The sequence below is a fragment of the Desmodus rotundus genome, chromosome 13 (assembly GCF_022682495.2).
Source record: "Desmodus rotundus isolate HL8 chromosome 13, HLdesRot8A.1, whole genome shotgun sequence".
NCBI classification, from domain to species: Eukaryota; Metazoa; Chordata; class Mammalia; order Chiroptera; family Phyllostomidae; genus Desmodus; species Desmodus rotundus.
In genome coordinates this window covers 14441798-14459635 of record NC_071399.1, presented here as the reverse complement: position 1 = coordinate 14459635, position 17838 = coordinate 14441798, and the positions used below count along the sequence as shown (strand labels likewise).

The 17838-nt window shown below is 36.7% G+C and overlaps 1 protein-coding gene across 3 annotated transcripts in view; it reads right to left on the bottom strand.

Annotated features, from left to right (window-relative positions):
• The window catches only part of DLC1 (DLC1 Rho GTPase activating protein), a 337471-nt gene extending 319959 nt beyond the window's left edge, over positions 1 to 17512 (bottom strand). The window contains exons 1-2 of one of the 3 annotated variants that reach the window (XR_008425966.1): positions 16486 to 16785; positions 1970 to 3123 (exon numbers count right to left, since the gene is read on the bottom strand). Coding sequence is in view for 2 of the 3 variants with exons in the window: in XM_045197214.3 (XP_045053149.2) it covers positions 1970 to 2998 (1029 nt within the window). In the remaining variant the exon portion in view is untranslated. Of the gene's footprint in view, positions 1 to 1969; positions 3124 to 16485; positions 16786 to 17334 lie in introns of those variants that run through there. The other 2 variants (XM_045197214.3, XM_045197213.3) reach the window with 2 other exon arrangements.
• Positions 17513 to 17838: the final 326 nt, after the last annotated feature.

The following is a 17838-nucleotide window of genomic DNA, read 5'->3' as shown; positions in this document are numbered from 1 at the left end:
ATAAGCATTCTTTATTGCTGGATATTTGTTTTTTTGTCAGTAACATACAATATAATTATGAACATTGCTGTACATATATGTTTGTGAAATTGTTTTATTATTTCTTTTTTGTAATTTTTTTTGTTGTTCAATTATTTCTTTTGTTTTATTGTTTCTTTTTATTGTTCTAATATGGCTCATTGCTAATTTAAAGGTATTTTAACTCCTAAGTATCAAATAGAACAAAAATTCCTGTATGTTTTGATTCTAGAGGCTTCTCTTATAATCATATTTTCCAGAGTAAATTCCAAACCTAAAATTTTGCATGAAATCTGCGTATTACAAGGCATCACAAATGAGTTATTGAGTCAAAGCAAATATTCCACCAGACAATGCCATAACACTTCAGAATGATGAAATGCTTAAAATAGAATATTTAAGTTAGAACTTGTACATGAGATATAATTACAGCTCTCATAATGCAGCTATGCTATAGTGACATATCCAAGAGCAAATTCTTTCCACCATTCTCAGTATTGATATAAATGTCCAAGTGGTGAGCATATGTTTTTGGAATGTTTAATGTTTCTGTCGGCAGTTGGGCAGGGTTTGTCTTATTTTAGGGAAGCTATGTCATAGGTCAGTTAATACTTTCTTATGTCATTATTGCATTACCTCCAACAGATTTGATAGGATATATGGAAATTTCTGAAACACTGACCTGAGCATTCCAATGTAAACAATTTTGCGGAGCATCAGCATTTTAATACATTTATATAAAGAGGGAAGAGTTTGCCAGGAGCACAGAACGCTCTGTCGGCGTACAGTTTGAGCACGTTGATCTTTGCTGTAAAGCCTTTGACCTCACTCACACTGACTTATGACATGTTACTGATCTAGTTTGTTGGTGACACCACAGTTTATGGAAACCAGATTTCTTCACCACAAAGAGAGCTTGAGACGTTTAACCCTCCTCATAGATGGCCCAGTTGAACAGAACTAAGAACATTATTTTTGTGTTAGAATTGCAATCATGGATTAATACAACATGAAAAAAGGGGCAAAGATGTTACACTTCAACGTCCAATCTGCATTGTTTTTTCAATGCCTATGGCCCTGTTGGATTTATAGAAGAAATCATAATTAGCAATTTAACGTAGTACAATTATAATTGTACTACAATTTAATGTAGTACACCATTATAGAGTACTACATTGTTGGAAGCACTTTGGGAAAATCCTAAATACAAGACAAACTTTGGCCAAGAGTTCACTAGCCAATCCCTGCTTTGTGTAGCTCCAGTCTCACCTTTGCTTCCCACACTTGGAAACTCCTTAGGGGAGTGTGGCATCTACAGGGTTAGTCAGGGAGCCTTGGCATAAAAAATTAATTTAAGTTATTGGCCTTTTTTGGTCAAGAGTTAAAGAAAAGTTAATGTATCTATTGATAACAAATGTGTCAGGGTATCATTTAAAATAATACCAGCATATTTTGGGGGAGGGGTGCTGTTGCCTTTATATAGAGGAAGGGGTCATTTTAATATGTACTTTATGTCAGTTTTGTTATGATTAAATATGCTTTTCAAAGGGAAAAAGAAACAAGCCCAAATAAATGGTATTACATTAAAAAATCCCTTGACTTTTTTTTCTAAAAAGAATCGATAATTCTTCAGATGGACTTTGAACACTGGGCTCCCTGATGACCATGCAATTCCAGCTGAAGAAAGTGAAACCACTTCTGCCTTTGACACAGTCTCAAACTAGAATGTTCATAAACCATGGTGAATATTATTACCATGTGGATAGGCTATTATATTTTAAGTTTGACATATGTTGATGGCTTCCCCAAGAAGATACTCTTTGCATTACACAGCTACATTACAGGGCAAAAGAAACATCTACCTATTTTTTTTTAATGCTACTGAAATAGCATTAGTGATGGGAACAAAGATGTTTACAAAATTCCAAAAGCCGGATAATTTGCGTCTTACCTTTCTTTTGCGAAGCCTGACTTGATTATCTGTGGGTTCCTGGGTGGCCAGAGGTTCCTCTGAGTGTAAGCACCGCATGCCATCTCCTGAGTTGACCTTTGGAAGACTTTTGTTTTGATGTCCTGAGAAACCACTCTTCTGCAGGCCATTTTCAGCTGACATTCCCCTAGGGCAGGAAGGCGGCTGCAGAAGGCAGCTTCTGGTATCTGCTTTTAATAATGGCAGTCCTCTGTCTGCACAAGGAAAATCGAAAAACTCATCTTGTACTACACAGCAGGTGTTTCTTTCATGTTCCTCTTTTGGGAAGTCGGGTTTCCTTCGTTGCTGAGCAATTACAGCAGAATTAAGCAATTGCTTCTCAGGCACAATATCTTTCACATTCAATGAATCGCATACATGTCTTTGGGATGCATCTTTTATTTCACTTAAGCTTATATCATTACAAAGCTCCAGGCTTTTACTGATAATGTCAATAACTTTTCTCTCCTGTCTTTCTCCTACTAGTGTTAAATCAGCTCCACCAGCCATTCCCCAGGAGCTACAAGAGTCTTCGTTTCTTTCAGTGAGAGGCAGCATCTTTACCAAGGAGCCCGCTCCTTTGACGCTTTGTTGGTCTGATGCTCTATGCTCTTGGGAAGGTAAAATCTGTTTATCATCTGTGAGATATAGATCAGAGTCGGTATCCTCATCAGAAACGTGCACTAGTGTCTCTGTGCTGGCTTCCAAAGAGAGAAAAGGATCTTCACCTTCACCTTCGTGGCTGTCATTTTCATCCCCCTCCTTGGAAATGTGACCCATTGGCCTCCCAGGAAAATCTCTCAGCTCTGGCCCATGACAGCAATCTGGTAGTGAAACACACTTCTCTTTGCGGTCCGCATTTAGAGTTGCATCTTTTTCCATCCTTGCCTGCAAGCTGTCAGCTACTAGTCCATGATGACATGCTGTGTTATGATCATCAGAACTGAAGGGCTGTCCCATCCATTGGGTCACATGTTCTTCCCAGCTTCTCTTCCTGATAGCTACAGACATGTCATTGTAGTTTAATAACAGATAGGGAGAGACATTCCATACGAGACAAAGGGAGATCAAAGTTGATGAAAAATTACTTCAGATTCGCTGATTGAAGAAGAGAGTGAGTTTTATCATTTCCCCACCTATTAAAAAATTAAAAATATATATGTAGTTCAGGATGTGATTCAAAAGTGAAAATATATCTTAGAAAAACCAGTACTTAATCTGTGCTAGAGAGGTTAAGACAGTTTATAAAATTCCCGTTTAATAGCTTTACTAGTATTAGTTCTTTAAGAAGCAGCCGAATATTAGAAGAAAATTTCACATTGAATATTTCTGATAAAAAATCATTGACAATATTTGAAATGCAGCTGGGTTGACTGATCTATTGATGAATAAACATATAACTATTGAACATTCCAGTAGGAAAATATCTGTACTGCAATACTGAGTACAATTCGCCGGAAGAAATGTGTTGCTCTGACTTATATGCTCCCCTGATTTACTTGTGTGAACACGAGTCTTTACAGAAATCTATTTGCTGTTTGGTTTGAATTTCAACAAGGGCCACCAGGGAACTGTTCATGCACAATTTGAGCTATAAGACTGCATTTTTAATGTATTCGTGTGTGAAAGAGCTAATACAGATCACAAACTCTCAGGATGTATTTACTCCAGGGAGTGACTAAGAAACATGAAATAATCCAGTTTAGCTTACATTAACACATAATTCATGAGTAAGAAAGCATAATATACACTGTTTACAATGCCTCAGGATAAATACATTTACATGCATCCTATTACTGCTACTACTAGCTAGCCAGCTAGTATTGTTGAACCTAAGAGAAATTCAATAACTTGCCCAAGGTTATACACACATGTAGGAAGTAAGCCAGATTCAGACTAGGCCGTGGTTCTAAGGCCAGGCTTAGATGCTGAACACACTTCATTGTCTCCATGGACTGAGATCCCACCTCCACCCCTTCCCTCTGCATATCTTTAGTGTGTATAAAATCCGAGCTCCTCAGGTAGGAATTTAGGGGATCCAAAAGGAAGATGTGAGAAAGATAAGACAATTGGGATAGTTCTTCAGAAATTTCAGTCTCATTTCTTTAGATGCTATGGAGTTTAGCTTGTATACTTCTGTTAGAATTTGGCTGTAAGTATTTAAGTAAACAAGAAAACCAGGCATGAGATAAGGTCAGAAGATAAACACATTCCTGGTATCCATACTTTTTGCTTTGAATTATTCAAACCCTTAGACAAAGGAAACAAATTATACCAGGGTAAACTGAGCCTTACAAAATGTTCCATAATGAAACCAAATTAATAGACTTGTACAAGAAAAATCCCATTCAAAGAACAGACACTTCTGGTTTTTACTCTGCACAAGAACTGTGAGCACATAACATGGATTGGCTTACTGATTTCAGCCATAAACCAGATTAACTGCTGCGCTGGTGTTGGGTCACTTCAGTCTACTGCAAAGGACTCTGACCCTTCACCAAAACGATCAAGCTAGTCTGACTACGCGCTGAGCACATGCCAGAAAGGTAAATATTCCCGTCCTGTGAAGATCGGTGAAGTTAAGGAATATACTAGAATGTGGTTCCCCAGCCTGACCAAATGTCTTCATGGATACAGTTTGGTTCCCTCAGAGGTCTGTTGAACATCGTTGAAAATGGTCGGCATTCAGGTTTTCCGTGTTGGCATTCATTTTGCACTCAAAAGAAAGTGTAAAGTCCCTGAATTCCATGCATAAGTCATGATAGGGTGGGGAGGCTACGGAAAGTGGAAAAAACGCATAGGTGCAGGTCAGGAAATGTTCACTTTCATGGTCAAATTTGGGTTGTAATAGGGCGGTTCTGTTTTAGATGCTTTCTTGTCTTTATTTTTATCCGGTGTAGAAAAGGAGGGCTAACTGAAGAAATGCCAGGTGGTATTACTGTGCCATTCCTAATCCACATTTACATTTAAGCTGAGACTGAATTCTGGTTTCATTTCTTTTACTAAGGAGACATAGAATTGTATTAATCCTTTGGGAACCAGATTACAGTAAAGTTTGCTTTTAAGACCTAACTATAACATGAATTATTTTATAATAAACATTATTTTATTTTATTATTTATCATTAACTGATTTCACTCACCCCTGGCAAGTAGGTAAGGATTTTTATACCATCAAAGGAAGATAGTTCAACTAGTTCTGAGGCAATTTGGCTACAAAAAGAGATTATATATTAGATATGCACATCGCAATATTAATTCTGTCCTAATTTCTAATCCAGGTTTTTTGGTTATTCCCAAATTATTCCTGTGAATGCACAGTCTTTGCTTTCTAGACTAATGGCCTAATTATCATTATGACCATCATTACTATATTTTGAGTGCCCACTCCATAATATCTTGTGATTTAAAATATTTATAGTTAAAATCTGCCTCCATGAGTTAAGGGCTGGACAGAATGTTAATAAAAAGGAACACTGGATTATTTTCAATTGCATCTCAGCATATTGGCTTCATTTTCTAAATCATCTGAATTGACTAGAATCCATCCTGTAGATTGTGAACTCTTTGTAGAAGTCCTGGCTCCCTGTGAACCCTCTCGTCAGGCTGTCTTATTTAAAATTATATTTCTAACTACTGACTACTTATTATGTAAATTTCTATTTCTTCTTTTTTTTTTTTTGGTAATCCTTTTTATGCAATTTCATTCAGAATGAGATCAGCTGTTGAGAATTTGGATAAAGGATCTGGAAAAATATAGGTCATTCCAGGGTGTTGATTTCATGAAGTGAGTTTCCATGGGGATTTTTCACTTCTTAAATGTATGTGTTCAAACACCACTCTATTAATATTACAAGAGACTGCATGTACCTCTAATTATGTAAGATTTCTGAAAAATGTTTGCGAAGTCTAAAAGTACTTTTTTGTGATATTAGTACATAGGATGTTTAGAACCAAAATGATTTCAAATTTATTGTTTGGGTTAATTTTGTAGTGCTTAACACTTCATAAAATAAGCATTTTATGGCATACAGTATATATGTCTTAAATTAAGTATAAATGTTCTAAAAACAACAACAAACAAATTCTATTGAGAATCACTGTCATCTATTGGATAGCAAATGATCACGCTCTCCTTTGAACTTGCTGCCGAAATAAACACACACCTTACATTTTGGCCTGGCGACTGTCCCTAAGGAAGAAGAGCCTGATGATGAGCACTACTGCTGATTCCACAGCCTGGGAGAACACGGCGCACACCAAGGACTTGCGGCTGGAATCGGGTCGGCAGTGCTGTAGAACTGCCAACACTGCTGATCATCATCATTGATTCAACAAGTGTTTATTCAGTGCCCAGTGCGCTGCAGACACTCCGTTAAACGCTGGGAATATCGACCTAAATGATATATTCTACCTGTCCTAAAGGAGCTTAACATTTTATGGGACAAACTCATGTAAACAAGGATAATGAGTCCTTGCATAGCCACAGACACCATGGAAAATTTAACACAAAGGAGGGGCCATCAGTTCCCCCTCCCTCTCTCCTTCCTCCCTTCCTTTCTATTGGCCTCATTTTCTGAACCATCTGAATTGACTAGAATCCACCCTGTGAGACTGGGAAGTCTTTGTGAAAGTCCATCCCTCCCTCCCTGCCTTCCTTCCTCCCAGTAGTGTTGGGGATGGTGCCAATGTTTGATAGGCTTCCAGATGAGGAAACCCCTGAGTGAGTTCCTCTGTGGAAAATTTCCTGCCTCTAATACATCCAGGTAACATGGGAGTTGAGTTAGATTTCTTACTCTCTGTGGGAAGTCTTTCTTTCTTTCTGGCTTCAGATTTTACTATTCTAGAATCACTTCTTTGGGAAAGAGAGCAGAGGCAATCATAAGCTCTAGAGAATTACTTAACAAATTGAAAATGCATTGGTCATGCAACAGAAGCACATTTCTATGGAGCATTTCAGAGAAAAATCGATGGGAGAAATTTTTCAAAGGAAAATAATAGATCATTTCCCAGAACTAATGACCTAAGTTTTCAGATCAAAGAGAATCCATGGAGTATGCAATAATACAAGGAATAAAAAAAGACGACACCAAGAATCATTATTGTGTACTTTCAGAAATTTACAGGTAAATAAAAGATCATAAATATAATTAAAGAGAGAAAAAAGAGATTACGTAGAGATTATATATTAGATATTGGGAATTAGAATTGTATTAGGTTTCTCAACACTAGGAATAAGACAGGAAAATATACCTTCAAAATTTTGGTAGGAAATTATTTCTGCCTTGAAATTATATGAGAAGCCTTAAATCTTTTCTCCTTCTTCTCAAGAAATTACTGGAGGAATAGTTCCACCCAAATGAAAGAATAAAAAATGTGGAAAGGACATGGAAACATGGAAGCCAGGAATTAAACACAATGACCAGGGAATCAATTTCCAGGGTGAAATTTATATAGTAGGTCTAGTGGAAAATTATTTCATATATTCTACTGTGCTCTACAAGAGATGTCTCCAAGGAAAAAACCCCCCAGGAAAATAATAGATTATATGATGTATGTAGCCATATTGAGAGGAATTTTATATAAGAGAAAGAGTTAGTAATAATTATATAGAGAGCTAAGGAAATTGTTTAACTCCAGGAAAAAGAGAAAGTTTTAGAAGAAAGGAAATGTAATCATAGTATACTAGCTGGCTTAGCTGTGAAAGTTTTCAGTAACCAAAATAATGCAAATAGTAAACACTGAATTAATAAAAATTATAGAACAACTGTCTTCAGAGTATAAGGTTTTGGGGGGTAAGGGGTTAGGAATGGTGGGCAGAGTGGTTTCAGACAGCTGATGTTAACTAATAATGTTTAAAATGGAAAAAATAATATAATCACATTGTTTAAAAGTATGGAAGTAAATGTCAGGAGAAATAGTTAAAAACAATTTTAAGTGTTATGATTCTGTGTTATTTGCTTAAGATAGGAAGAAAGCATCTTATCTATGAATCTCAGAAAGAACATTAAGTAATACTCTAAATTTTAATATGTTCCAGAGCAGTCATTTTAAGATTGAGTTGATGCATAAATACAGAAGTGGGCAAAAGCAGATTTCCAGCTGTGAGTATGTGAAACAGGGTTTATTCGTGTATTACATATTTGTCCACATGAACAACTGTAAACCTCCTTTGCCCACCCCTGTGTGCCTGCAGTTCCTCTCCCATGCATCCAGCAGGACCCAACTAACCCCTTTGTTCCTGCCCCACTCAGCACACCACCACCTCGCAATCACACACAGACTCGCCTCACACTTTCAGCAAAGTAAAGTGCCAGTTTGGGTGTTTATTTTTGGCCACCACCATCAGCGCCATTTCCCATGAGATTCTTAGCTGGTTTCTGTTATGGCTTCCTTTCTTCCCCTAACGCTTCTGGGAACGCCTGAAATTCAGGTCAGGTGTTCTTGGTAATTCTCTTAGCTATAGTCTTTTAAAAACGTTACCTGAATAGAAGTCTTAGACATACAAAATAATATATAAGTAGCATTACTGGGTTGGCCAAAAAGTCCATTTTGTTGTTTCCATAAAATAAAGGGCGAGATTCATTTTCACCAATAACTTTATTGATTTGGGTACTTTGAGTATGTCGGCTATCTCCTGCATGGTGTGGCATTGATTGTTCTCCATTTCCTCTCTGTCAGCTTCAACTCATCTACCCGATGGTGGAGCATTGTCTCCTGAGAAATCTCCAGCACGAGACTTTGCAAACAACTTTGACCCGTTCTATCAGTCACAGCACCTTCACCACACACTGCACAAATCTTTTTTATTTGCATTTCAGTTGTGTTTTTTACCTTTCTTGGAACAATAAAGCATAACCCTCTGAAAATGTTGCTTATTTTCTTCCATCTTCAATATTTAAATGGCTGCACAAAAAATCACCAATTTTGATGTTTTTTTTTTACATGCATGCTGATATGACAGCTGTCACCATACAATCTAACAAGACTGTTTCGAATGAAGTTAAAGACAACTAAGCGCTACTAGAGGTATCTTTTAGAAAACAACCAAACCAAACTTTTGGCCAACCCAATAAATACCTATGAAAAGAGGAATTCTCTATTACGTGATTTTCCAGCTTTTCCTGGACACTTCATTCACGGTTCCTGAACAGTCAGCAACTGTTTGATTCATCCCTTCAAAAGCGGGTATCTTGTTTTGTCCTTTCAGAACCCAGATGATATAATTATATATGTATATTTGACCCCTGGGTATTTTTTTAAATACCTTCACACAAATCCTGCATATTTAATACAAGAGAAAATATAGACATACTAGTACTGCCAATTTCTCTTTATTTATTTTTTTTTACTTTTTCCTTAGATGGCCGGAGTTACTTCAGGTTTCCCTCAGTGTCTTTCTTCTTAATTACCCGTTCCATGTTAAATTTCTAGGACATGTGCTTCTACTACTACTATAAAGTACATAAATGTGTAATCTGTCACTTAGCATATTCTCAGTCATTCTGGGAAGATATAAGGGAAATAATCCTTTAATTAAAAGTAAGTTAAACTCTCTGAAATACACTTTTGCAAGAATAAAGAATGTAGCTAAAGCAAGAAAAACACTTCTGCATTGGCTTGCTTTGTTTCTACGTGACAAGGGTCCAGTTGGGAAGATGGAGAGATTGGGAACATCTATAATGATTTGAAATCTTAATGTATCTTAGTCTACTCTCAAGAAGTCACGTTTCCACATAGTGAGTGTCCCCGAAACACTCTGAATTGAGTTAGATAATTAGAACAGAATCAACAACACAGAAACAGACATGCTCACAGCTTAATACAGTTCTCCAAATGTGCGCTCACTAATGTCGAAAGTAAATATTTATTACAGGGAGCATTTGTGGAGGCCAAAATAAGATTCATGTTCTTGATGGAGCTGTCAAAGAACAAATTATTTAGCAAACTAAACTGTGTACCTTTGGGCATCCTCCCCTTGCCCCTAGCTCAAAGACAACATGAACAGGGTTACTTTTCGTTACCGAACTGATGTTCCACATGCAAGGTGCCTAAGAGCAGCAAGAAAGCATAGAACAGATACTGTTTTTAAAAATTCCCTCATGTAAATATGTGAACAAATGGCAAAAGGGGATGATAACAACACATTTAAAAAAGCATTTCCATGAGTCTGGTCACAATAGTCAACTCTTAGTAAAAGACAAGTAGTGCTTTTCCTTTCATGCCACCTAATCCACATTAGATAAGGCTAAAATTAGGCTACGGGAGAGAGAGGCCTTTAATAACACCATGTAAGAATTTATCTCCCTGTGATTTCATGCAGGTTTCCTTTCTCTAGTAGCGGGCTATGTCTTCTTAATCCTTCACAAAATCATTACCCATCTACTTTCACATTGCCAAATGTTGGAATGCACGCATTATGCCTCATTAACTATATGTGGGAAAAATCACAAACTCCTGCTAAAATTTTTTCACTGGTAAATTGCTTAATGAAGCTTAAAATATTATACATGAAATAGCTTTTATGTCTTTGGGCTGTCTAGAAATCATTAAAAATTTTACTGCATTAGAGAATAAACCACCAATCGTGAATTAAGTCAGTGGAATAAGTAGAGCATCACCTTTTCCAAAGGAAACATCCAAGCTTTCATCATTTTTGGTCTTTAAAAGAAAGATGAAGTGGGTACCCAGTAAAATATTCTCTTTTCCTATTTTTATGTTTATCTCAGTTTTCCTGAGCTCGGAGAGCTTTTTCTAATTCTTAGCTTTCAGAGTCAGAGATATTCCAGGAATCAAGCAAAATTGAAAATCAACTCTGTCAATCCACTCCAAAACAGCTCATCAGAAAAGAGTAGGGTGTTACAAAATTGCAAGGTATTCTTTCCATGGTACCTTCTATTTTTACCTCTAGGTTCCTGCTATTTAATGCAGTCTCAGTAGTTTCTAATTTTCTTGCAGGGAGGAGCCCAGATACTGGCAATGTTTGACTTGCCACCACTTTATAGCTCAGTTCTACCAGATTTGCACATTCTCTTAATGTTTTCTTAAGTAACCCGCATGCAATTTGAAGAGATCTTGGAACATTTAATGATATAGCCTGATAGCACTAAGACTTTCCTGGGGGTAATTAGTTTCCAAACGATGTCAGAATTAACACAGTTATGGAGAATAATATTGCATCATGTGTGCAATCATATCTAGGTATCTGTGTTGTCTTTGGATTTCCATGTTTTATTTTTTAAAAAATACACAGTATTCTCAACAATAGTGTTCTTTGTTATGCAGAACACTTTGAGCATTTAGAAGTACATTGTATCTTAGATATTTCTGCAATTAAGTTCATTTATGAATAATTAATAATTTGGGGTAGTTTTTTTTTGCCTTGATATCTCTTTATCTACAGGATCCCTTATAACTGGAAAAAAATGCTCTGAACTTTTTTCACATGGAATTTTTCATGCAACAGGAAATAGCTGAGAGTTAAATTTGATATCAAGAATTTGGCTGCCTTTTTTGTGGCAAATCAGTATGACTGAAATGTGGTTTTCCCTTATTATAAAATGATATTTCTATTCAATGAGGGACACAGATTATAATGCTTTATCATCTACATGGTGAGATGTGGCTTTGCTGTAAGTGGTCACGTTCTATTTTCAGCTTTGCTATCATTTCTAAGAACACTAACAGTAGACACAGTAATCACTAAATATAAATAAGAGATATGGCTACATCCACACAGGTGCTCAGATAGCTAGGTGATAACAGGGTACTGAGACTCAGGTCATTCAATAAGTACACGTTTCACTAAAATCAGGGATATAAAATCACTGGGAACTCAGCTCCTTCTCTTAGGTCGGTATCATCCCACCAGGGGTCAATGCCTCTGATACCAACTTTCATTTCCTGTGTTTAATACCTACAATTCTCATTTTATTCTGTTATCTACCTATGTATATTTAAGCTTGCTTTTATTACCAAGTGTTCTTCTATGTATCTGAGTAATAGTAGGTGCATTAGAAACTTTTGATGATCATAATAAATAGTAACCGTAAGAAAGCTTCCATTTATTAAGCACTTGCTATGGGTCAGGTACTGTATCTGGTGTTTTACTTACTCTGTCTCTTTAAAAATAACACTCATAAATACTATGAAGTAGGTACTATCATTACCCTAATTTTATGGGGAGAAGTTTTGGCACTACCAAGTCACTAGCTCAATGTCAAACACATATTGGTGGGTAAAGATTGTTACTGTCATTTTTTTGTAAAGACAAGATATCTGTTAAAGAATATTTTCCCCCTTGATTTGGGTTAGTTACCTAAGTTTGTGTTCCTTAGTTTTCTCAAGTCTGTAATGGGAATAATAAAAATGTTGACGGGAAAATAGAAATATGACGCTAAAATAACAACAATGAGTAATAGTCTATGTAGAGCACTTACTCTCTGGCACATTACAAGAGTTCTCTAGATGCTCCATGACACGATGCTGCTGCTGCTGCTGCTGATGACACTGACTCCTTTACTTTTTGGTTGATCTTAGCTACAGAGTCCGTGGCTGAGGATGAGCTGGACTCATCCCTTGTACGTCTGTGTTATTTCAATACACATAAGTGATTTCGACCAAAATGTGAAACACCACGATTCTCCCCTTCCTGATTAATTGACTTATGCTTTTTTAAACAAAATATTTGTTATCCTGTATGCAAAACAATTTGCACATACAAAATCTCACTTGATGCTTAAAATGACCAGGGGATAGAAGTATTTTCATTATCTTCCCCACTGTACTAATAAAAAGCAGAAGCACAGGGCAGCAATGGGGCATGCTTCAAGTCGTAGAGCCTCAAGGGGCAAAGATGCAAATCAAAGACAGTTTCCTTACCCTTCCCATTGGGCTTTTCAGCACACCACCCCATTTAAATTGTGGAAAATTCACTCATACAACATACAGTGTGTACAAGTTCATGTGCACACTGTTTACATTGCATTTCAGCTTTTTTTGTGTGTGTGTGTGTGTATCAGAGTCCCCGTATAATCTTTTTAAGTTTACTTATATACTCTATAATCCACTGAATCAAAATTAACAATCTCTTTTTAACTAGGTCTCAAGAAGCACATTTCAACTTTTTTTGTGTTTGACTTCCTTGAAAACTAAGCCCATCTATTTCTCAATGAAATGACTAACAGTTTAATGCCAAAATAAAATGATACAAGTAAAGGTTGTATTTCTTTCTTTTTAAAAAAAGATTATTTATTTATTGATTGATTTTTAGACAGAGGGGAAGGGAGAGAGAGGGAGAGAAACATCAATGTGTGGTTGCCTCTCACATGCCCCCCACTGAGGACCTGGCCTGCAATTCAGGCATGTGCCCTGATTGGGAATCGAACTGGTGACCCTTTGGTTTGCAGGCCAGAACTCAATCCACTGAGCCACGCCAGCCAGGGCTAAAGTTTGTATTTTATATCCACACCAAATTCAATCTGGAGTTGGGCTTCTCCATAAACCTGTTTGGTTTAAGTTGTGCACATAGGGGGCTTATCATTCACGTGGGGGAAGAAGGCACAATTCTCATGCCACTTCCTTCAAATATGGAGTATTTTCTAGTTTCCCCTCATCCTCTTTAAATTCTCTTGTCTTAAATTCTGGACATTTTCCTATTTTGATAATAAAATTCTCTGATCCAGATCTAGGTCATCTCTCATTTGGAACTTTGCTGTACTGTAATTATTTCTCCAGAAAGATTCTCATTGCAAGATAATGCTGACTAATGACATCAATTTATTCATTCTCCAAGAAAAAAAAAAAGGTAAATTTTAACTGTCCCAATTTAGACTTATTTTAAGCCTATAAGGCCCAATCCTTTGTAAGTAAGATTACACCAAGCTTTAAAATTCTCCTTTTTTATTATAATGCTCTTAAGAAAAAATTAGAATGATGTACTCATGTTTACTCAGCCCTCTAGGAACTATGCAGTCAGTTATACAAGCCATTTTTTAACTGCCTTTATTCTTCATTCCAATAATGTGGAGTGTGGTAACACCGGAGGTGTTGAACAGTGTAACTTTTAAGTGGTAATGACATTCAATCTGTTTCATGAAAATGGGGATAAAAAGCATCATTGCACACATTTTCTCTAAAGAAATGGCGTGTAACAGAAATGACATATATCAGTTTTTTGAGAAAGGCTGTTACCTTGGAAAGTGCTGTGTTCCAGCATACATAGCAACATATGTTATCACATGTGAAGCATGGTACAAAACAGCCGACTCTCCCATCTTACACTGTCCTGATCCGATGTTTATTTATATGCTATAACAAATTCTGTATTTTACAACTCGCGGGCCTTGCAGAAGGCTGAGAGTAGATACAATCAATGAGAGGATTGAAAATAAGCTATAGAAGGGAACGTGACAGGAAGTGGGCTTACTGAGCCTAGAAATGTACACTTATGTACACATATGTCCACTTAGGCTTTTTATAGTCCCATGGAGGAAAACCCCTAGAACTGGAAATAGACTCCAGCAATAGAAATCTAAGTAGATAAAGGAAAGAAAGTCTGCATACATTAAACCAGTTTCAATGGGCTGTTAATAGCTCCTCTGAACTTCATTGGTTGGGTAAGTTCATTATGATGCCATTTGAATACAAGGATATGAACCAGACAAGCTCTTTTCTAGCCCTATGTTTTTAAGTAACATGCATTTAAAATTACTATGATTATTAGCATATGGATCGATTTTCTTGGCATAAACACAAAACGTAACAAAGTAGTCACAAACAAGTTACTCCATTAAAATGTTTGTAGAAGGCATATTACATCTTTTTAAGAATTCTTGCATTTGAGAAAATTTTACTGCTGAGTAAATTTAACTTTTTTAAAACCATAATTTTTTTCTGTGCTGTAACAGTGGTGGCAGCTTTTTTACTTAAGAAGCACTCCAATTTTCTGTCTAGTAGACTTCTACTGGACATGTGATACTTCATTCTGCATAGTTACTATTTGAGAGCATTATGATGTAGGATAAAGATATCTGAACTATAAAACAAGGCACTGTGGTTCCATTGTCATCTGTTCTACTAGTCAGTGGTGTGACCTTGGAGAGGTCATTTCTGAATTTCATTCCTTAGCTCCTGTGGCAACCTCCTCACAGTGTTAGAGGAGTGATTGCCTTATGTTACTTCCTTCCTTGAACTTCTACTCAGGGATTTTATGTAAGTCTTAACATGTCTTAAAGTGTTAGGGGATAGTTAAAATTTATCAATATAAGTTATTGCAGCATAGAATTTAACAATAAGTAGCTAATACTGCCAATGGTCACCTAGCAATATGTGAAAGTTTATAATTAAAACACAATTTATTGTCATTCAACTGTCAAATAGCTCTCATCTCTCATTGAGTATATATATATTTTTCTCATTGAGTATATTTTGTGTTCATCTAATAAGTTTGGAAATATACATGAATGTTTTTGTTCCCTTTATAAACCATTGCATACTATTTTAATAAAATAATTAGTTTCTTTCTAAATATGAGAAATATAAATGTAACAGTATGTTATGCATTAAAAGTCAATATCATTTTAATCATTACTAAATGTATTTCTTCCTATATTGCACATTTAAGCACTTAACAATACTTTAAAGAAAAAAAAGAAAGAAAGAAAATAAGATACTTTAAAGAGACTATAGCCTAGAGGAAATGTAATCTTATGATTATACAAATTATAAACACATGATCAGTATTTCATATAATTGCAGGGATTTCCGGCTGCCTTAAAATAATGAAAATGAATGATGTTGTCATTGAGATTTACTTCAAACTATTCAAAAATAGCCACAAAAATATGGCCTGAATGGTGAATTCAAGAAAGTTAATATAAATTAAATCCAATTCTGATACTTCCATTTTTGAAAATCAGATTAAATACTACTTAGGAGAGGTGAAAATTTACGTACTATTTAAGCTGTACAGTAGCAGCTTGACCTATAGGTAAAACTGGTTTGGGGAAATATTGAGGAATCCAATCTTCAGATTTTAAATGAGACACAGAATGTTCTTTAGAGATTCATTATGAAGAGAAGTCACTCTAGTGCTATCTACTCTCCCTGTTAGCAAAAGAAGGGAGATAAAAGGGATTCATTCACACCTCACACTTATGTGTGAGGATGTATGTTTGTTTCACATTATGCCATGTAATAGGAAACTTGGACATACAGCTCTGTTCATACATAAGTTAAGAATAAAAAGGGATTAATAGAAAATCTTAGTTTATAAAGGAATAAAGTCTCTATGGAGCCTATTTTAGAATTGACATTTTGCTAAAACAGTTTGACTCACAGTTTACTACTCACTAAACATTTTCCACTTCTGATTTCATGGCTTAGCTCTAAATCCTAGGAAATCACCACTCGCTGCAAGATGCTAACATTTACCCCAGTCTTTCTGCCTCTTCAAAGATAACCTCCGAGTATAAAGATAGAGAGCCCACAGCCTCTTACCTAGACAAGGAGCAGCTGAAACGCCAAGGCATGACATTGTTCAACTCTCAGGTTAGGAGAGAAGTCGTCCCCGTTAGTTTCTCCAAAATCTGAGTTCACATTTCGTGGTTGAGATCATAGCTCTATTCTAAGCAGTTTTACGCAGTGAGTGATTCTAACAAAAACACCCTCCGCAGCTGGAGGGAGCCTTAGCTAAAGCAGGAGTCTGTCAAGGCGTTCCTAGTGACTTCTGTCTACTAAATTCAGACTGATGTTTTGCGAAAGGGGCCTCCACCACCAGGCCCAGATTGCCTGGGAAGCATTTCCTGCCTCTGAGGAGTGTGCATGTGAGAAAGACTGCACGAAGCAGAGGGGCGGGGGTGGGGGGGGAGCAGAGCCCGCCTGGGCGTTGTAGGAGCTCTGATTTTACACAGAACTGAAGTGAGTTTGTCAAAGCTCTTGAGGTGATTAGCTGGAGAGCCATAAAGTCCTAGACCTTTTTCTATCCCACATTGCTTATGAGAAAAAAGGAAAAGCAAACATAGCTCTCTCCCTCCTGTACAACTTTTCCACACTGTTAAACGTATAGACACAACTTAACCAAAATACCACTGCAGTTCTCCTTTCAAAAGATCTTTTAAGGCAGCAAGACGAATTTAGTTCTCATACCGTAATTCTTCTAAATTCGAAATCCTTTTTTACACTGCTCACAACTGAAAATGCTGCAGCCTCATATACTATACCTGAGGTAATCTGTAAGTAAAGTCCCCCAAATCTAGGAGGAAACAGAATGTTTTCTTCAAGATCTCTTCGATCCCAAGAATCCTTCCCAGAATTAAAGAAGTTTGTGTCCTGGCTCAGCAGCATTACCTCTGGTCAGAATCCTCCAGTTACACAAATCCAGTGCTGGAAAAGCAGAAGACAGACTCCATCTTGATCCTATTACCGTCTTGTTGACATTAACCACTTGCAACTGCTTCCCTCCAGCATGACAGGGTCCCTGAGTCACATCTCTAAAGCGGCTCCCAGTATCTGCATCCTGCGTCCGACACAAATTTTGTGAACTATCATCTGTTTATCTTTTCTGCTTTCTTATGCCTCCACTGAATGACTTCCTCCTAGGCTGCTCGAGGCTGGGAACTTGGACTACCATTTGGTTTTGATTAAAACCAGACAGCTAACTCGGAGAATTCAGGGAATAAGCTAATGGAAATTGCAAGTATGGCTTTAATTAGTGTATCAATTAATAATAGATGTTACCTCGTCTTCTAATAAGATAACATACATATAAACACAGAGGAAGCTCAAAACGTTTCAGGAAAGTCACACCAATTCTCATTCTTTCATGACCCTGAATTCTCCATGAGGAAAGTG